At 54.6% G+C, this 5248-nt stretch overlaps 1 protein-coding gene across 1 annotated transcript; it reads right to left on the bottom strand.

Moving 5' to 3' along the window:
* Positions 1 to 514: 514 nt before the first annotated feature.
* On the bottom strand, positions 515 to 4167 carry LOC112548204 (Ig heavy chain Mem5-like). The gene is made up of 6 exons (XM_025193023.1): positions 4068 to 4167; positions 2842 to 3177; positions 1548 to 1862; positions 1345 to 1443; positions 1212 to 1264; positions 515 to 615 (listed from the first exon to the last, which is right to left on the bottom strand). The coding sequence occupies exons 1-6, from the start codon at positions 4108 to 4110 to the stop codon at positions 568 to 570; spliced, it is 894 nt and encodes a 297-aa protein (XP_025048808.1). The 5' UTR covers positions 4111 to 4167; the 3' UTR covers positions 515 to 567.
* Positions 4168 to 5248: the final 1081 nt, after the last annotated feature.

The following is a 5248-nucleotide window of genomic DNA, read 5'->3' as shown; positions in this document are numbered from 1 at the left end:
GCCCGGGGATGATCTGTGCCAGACCAGCTCCACAGTGCGACTGCAAAGGTGAACTCTGCCCCCACTTTAGAGACCAAGAGCAGGAGATCCCAACCTCGGGTGCCAGGAGGTGGGAGGTTTCCTGCTGTGAGAGAGGCAGCGCGGCCGGGGTGACTGCAGTCTGCGGGGAGACGTTTCAGTCCCTGGTGTGCGCAGGACCCAGGACTGGGGAAACCAGGGCGGTGGGGCATGACAGTGGGAGCCTGCATGGGGCACGCATGCTCCCTGCTCGGCCTCACCGGAAAGCAGTGTCAGGCTGACTTCCTGGCCCAAAGCTGCCTGTACTTGTTGCCTAATAAAAATCATGTCCCGCCCCCTTTACTGTTTCCTCTATATAATTTTGGTCCTTGACATTGAAACTCATGGTCTGAGACGTGATCTCCTGTGTCCGATGGCCAGCCTCCCTCTCACCCTCCTCCCTTCACATGTGTACACACTGGGCAGCTGCTCGATGTCACGTGTTTCTTCCTCATGTACACGCATGCTCCCAGAGTTTTTATTTTAAGGCTGAACATGTGAATACATCAGTCACACAGGAACATTTCTGCTGCCATGGCTCACAACTGCATATTCTGTCTGCAACACAAGAGGAGAGATCTCGCATCAGTTGTGGGTAGCGCAGCCTGGAGACCCCGGCTGAGCTCAGCACCCCACAGTGCTTGGTGCTGCATAAGCACTGGATAAGGCATTGTGCTGATACGTAACGAAAGGTCAATAGAAAGGAAGCAGAAGGGGAATCTGAGGCCCAAAGAGGGGCCAGGACTTGGCGGTGATATTTCAGCTGCCCAGACTTGAGCCAGAAAGAGGACTCAGGAGTCCTGTCCTGACTGCCAAGGTTGATGTGTCCCATTAGATCACATGGCCCCATCCATTCACCTGCTTCCTGGGACTTTTTTCAGATTCAGAAATGCCCTGGCCAGGATTTTCCCTTAAAATACTCCACACAAGGTACTATGTCTCACCCAGGGACATGCAGCCACCTCTGGGGTGGGACACAGCAGTTCTGCGCCATAAACCCAGCACAGCGCTGACAGCAGCGGGGAAGAGGGGAATCAGTGATTACTATGGTGACTCCATCAAGTTGCTGGAGAGCTGACCTGGAGGGACCAGGCCAGGATGAGCCTAGACCCCAGTTCTGAGCATCTTTGTGACACAGCTGGAGAAGTAGTTACCTCCGGGCTCTGCCTCAGGTGCACGTCTTTCTTCGTTGCTGCCGCTCTCCCTGCTGGAGGAAGCAGAGCAGGGGCTGTTAGCGGGGCAGAGACGGGGCAGGGGTTTGACCCTAGAGCATGCTGTGGGCCTTACCTGTGTGGGGGCATTTGGTGGAGAGCAGGATGAGGCCCTGGATCAGCAGGAGGAGGCAGACGCAGGGCAGCCCCACCCAGTGCACAACCCAGCAGGGCCCTGTGGGGAGAGGAGACGCTGAGAGCAGGGCACAGAGCCTGCGGTTGGGAGTGGACGAGGGTCCCCAGAGGCTGCAGTGATGCCCGGGGACAGGTGTCACGTACCCACTGACATGGTGCCCAGGCCCTTGGGCATGGCAGCGCTGATGTTTCTCCTTGTTCCCTCCTGTCTGGCGGTGCAGGTGCAGCACGTCCCCGTGTCCCACTTCTCTTTGGGGACTGTTGTCAGGCTCCATGCACCTTCACCATCCTGGGCTCCTGCATCTGCCTGTCCTGGAGACCCCTCCCCGAGGTCCCAGAGCGGTGCCCCCCAACCCCGAGCCTGTGGGGAGAGCAGGCAGAGCAGGGGGACGGGGTCTGGGATCTCGGTTTCCTCCTTGGGGGAAGGTGCCATGATGGCAAGGCTGGGTTGGGCGGCATCTGCACGAGAGGGGGAACATCAGGGCCAGAGGCCATGGGGGAACACGGGTTGTTCACCACAGGGCAGCTTGTGCCCATCCCACCCTGGCAGGAAAGCTGAGACGCCCGGGGCTTTGTCTATTCCAGTTTCAATACCAAACCCCTGATGGGGCATGGACTGAGGTATTTTTACCAGGGGTTTCTTGTCTCATTGCTGGCAGGGGCTGCCTAGGGCACAGATCACAGAGGGAGACCTGGGCTGGTGGGAAGAATGTAAACTGGGGAGACAGAAAAGCTGTCTTGCTGAGTGCCCCTGGAGCAGTGTTGGCTGCAATGCTCTGTGCCTCAGTTTCCCCAATGGCCGTGAGACCTGGGAAGAAGCAGTGCAGCACCAGAGACATCAGTTGACACCTCCCAGGTGGATTCCTTCCCATCTACCTGAGTGCCAGCCCACACGGTTCTTGCCTTCCTCCATCCCTTCTCTCTGTGTCTCTGCATGAGGCACAGGGGGAAATCCACTGCCATGAACGCGGGGGTGCTCTCTGCCTACCACACTGTGGGTAGACGGGGAAACTGCCTGGAGCAGCCTGAACCATGACATGAACCTTCACACTGGACCTTTGAGCCCCACGGGCTGGAGGGGGAGTCTGCGGGACTTGAGCTTGGGGGGAGATTTCTCTCTGAGCACCCAGCTCCCTGTCCTTGGCTCTCGGCTGCTGAGGCTGTGCCGCTTGGAAATTGTGGCCGTGTCTTTGGGCTCCCACGTGAGCACTGCTGGGAGCTGAGATGGTTGAAATCCTGGGTCCATTGAGTGAGACCCAGAGCCCCGGTCTCCTGCTCCCACGCCCTGCCCGGGGCACTGCCTGGCCCCGGCTGTCCCTGAGCTCACTCCCAGCTTGGAGCTGACACAGGGGGTGGGGGGCAGAGTTGTGGGATTGGGGGCAGAAGTTTTTTACCTCCTTTCTCTGGACTGACAACTTCTGAACTGCTGGAAACTCACCAGAGATGATCAACCTGGTCCCATTCCCAAAGCCAGCATATGCATAGACATCAACAGCACAGTAATAGAGCCCAGAATCCTCCTCCTGCAGATCCCTGATGACTAGAGAAACTGTTTTCCCTGCACTGCTCACTTTACTTGAGTATCTTCCTTTTGCAGGTACAGATTTACCAGTCTGGGCAACCCACTGCAGACTGCTGTCCTGACGCTCTTTGTACCAGGATACAAGATAGTCTTCATACAAAACAGTGCAGTCCATCTGCACAGTCTGTCCTGAGGTCGTCCAGATCTCTGCTGGGTTTTGCTGCAGCCACTGCTGCTCCTGGGAAGCAGCCACTGCAGAGGAAAGCGCGGTGTATGCATGGGGTGATCAGTGCAGTCAGCTCCCCCGCTGCAACATCCCAGTTTACTTTCAGCTTTCACTAAAGTGACACAGTTGAGTAAACCATGAAATTACCTGTGATAGTTATGAATTGACAGTATTTGGGGTTATTGGGGAAAGCAAACAAGAAAATCACTCACTTGCCTCATATGAAGAGAATAAAATGGAACATCATATTGGATGATACATCAAGAACAATTAAAATGCAGGAATATGAAGTAGTAAATGAAGAAGGGGGAATTCTGTTGAATTCTGACCCTTCTCCATGTATAGAGCACCAGTGGTCCCTGGCCCTGAGTTGTCAGACAGGGGCCAAATTGTTTTTTTCTACCTTAGCCCATGATTCACCATTTTCCACCAATGCAGAAATCTGCTTCTCTCTTATTTCTTCCAAGGACAAACACAACCACAAATCTCTCCCACACGTATCATGCAGCTCGATGCCTGCCCAAGGAGCAGCCCTCACACTAGCCCCCAAAGCCTTGGGAGCTCCTTTCAGTCCTCTCTTCCCATACGATTCCTGTGTCTCAGAGAGAAACGACAAACTGAAACTCCAAGAGGCTGGGCTGAAAATTGTCCCCGTTCCAGTGTCCAGTGCAATATCATCACCCCCAGCTTGGACTGAACATAGATGAGGATCATTTGCTGCACTGCTGTGCTGTTTCCCAAGGGGTTTTTAATACACACATCATTGTATTACATCCCTCAGAGACTGAAACCTGTAACTCTCCCATCTCTGTCTCTCTGTAGCCCAGCCGGGTGTTTCCATCCTGCCAGGACATCCCTGTGCACACGGGAATTGTTCTTATGTGGGGAGAAAAGACCAAGGAGCTGAAAGACTTACCCTGCAGGGCGAGGAGCAGGATCCCAGCCCAGGGGCAGGACATGATGTGGTCTCTTCAGCGCTGGGAGGATGCTGTGAGGCTGCTCGATGGGTCTCTTTTTCTGAAAGCCTGGGTCACGTGGGAAGAAGACCTGTTTCCTGTCTCATCATGGAGGTGGGCATGTTGACAAGAGGAGGGGACACTGACCTCCAACATGCTGAGATATTTGATCCTTACCATTCCCTGCTCAATAACATCTGACCGGATGGGAGTTTCTTGCAAGAAGAAATCTTTCAGCTCCCCCCTGTAGCCAACCAGCCACCCACTGAATCCTATCCCAGTGTCGTCTCACCTTGCTGAGATGCTTCCAGGGCAAAGTAAGCAAGACCAGGACCTCGCTGACCTGCTGTCAGTATGCTTATACAGCTCTGTGAATATACCTGGTGAGGATATAACCCACACACATCTTTAAAGCTCGCACTGATGATACAGGTCCCTGTAAGTGCCCATATACAATGTGTCTTGGTATGTGAGCAGGGCTGCATGGGACTAGGTTGCTGACCTCGACTTTCCTTGCTCTTCCTTCCCCTTTGACTTGTCCAGCTCACTCCATTCACTGCAGCTCCATTTCTGTCTTTGACATTAAAAAAATAATAAGCAGGAATAGGGTACAGGGTGTGGCGGGCCAGTAGGGGGCGCTCCTGCGTTGAGCCGCCCACCTCCCTGCACCCGACCACCTTCCAGGCTCCGAGTGCCTCCCTGGGGTGCCTCCCGTCCGGCCGACCCCTTCCCTGGAGCACACCCACTAGCCTGGGGTTCCCGCTGCCACCATCCAAGGCTCTGGACTCACTTCTGGCTCTGCGCACCTTGGAGAACACAGGCCTGATTGTCCAATGGGTGCTAGACCCAGTACAAGCACTTGGGGCACTTCCCAAGTCAGGGGCTTATTAGGAAGCCTCCCTTAGTCCACTGACCTAAGGGGCCTCCTTGGCATAATTTAGACCCACCCCTCAATAAGTCTCCACACCGGTCACAAGGAGAACTTTATTGATGACAGGGGTAGGGCGGAAACAGGGTAAAAGGTAGAGCAATATCATAGAAATATTACAGGAATATCAGAGGAATCCCATGGAGCAAACCAGGGTGGCTGAGGTAGCCGTTTCAACACACATCTGAGTTACTGAAGCTAAATATCTGATTG

This window comes from Alligator sinensis, unplaced genomic scaffold (assembly GCF_000455745.1).
Source record: "Alligator sinensis unplaced genomic scaffold, ASM45574v1 scaffold838_1, whole genome shotgun sequence".
In the NCBI taxonomy this organism is placed as follows: domain Eukaryota; kingdom Metazoa; phylum Chordata; order Crocodylia; family Alligatoridae; genus Alligator; species Alligator sinensis.
The sequence above is the reverse complement of the archived record's forward strand: the minus strand, read 5'-3'. Positions and strand labels throughout refer to the sequence as shown.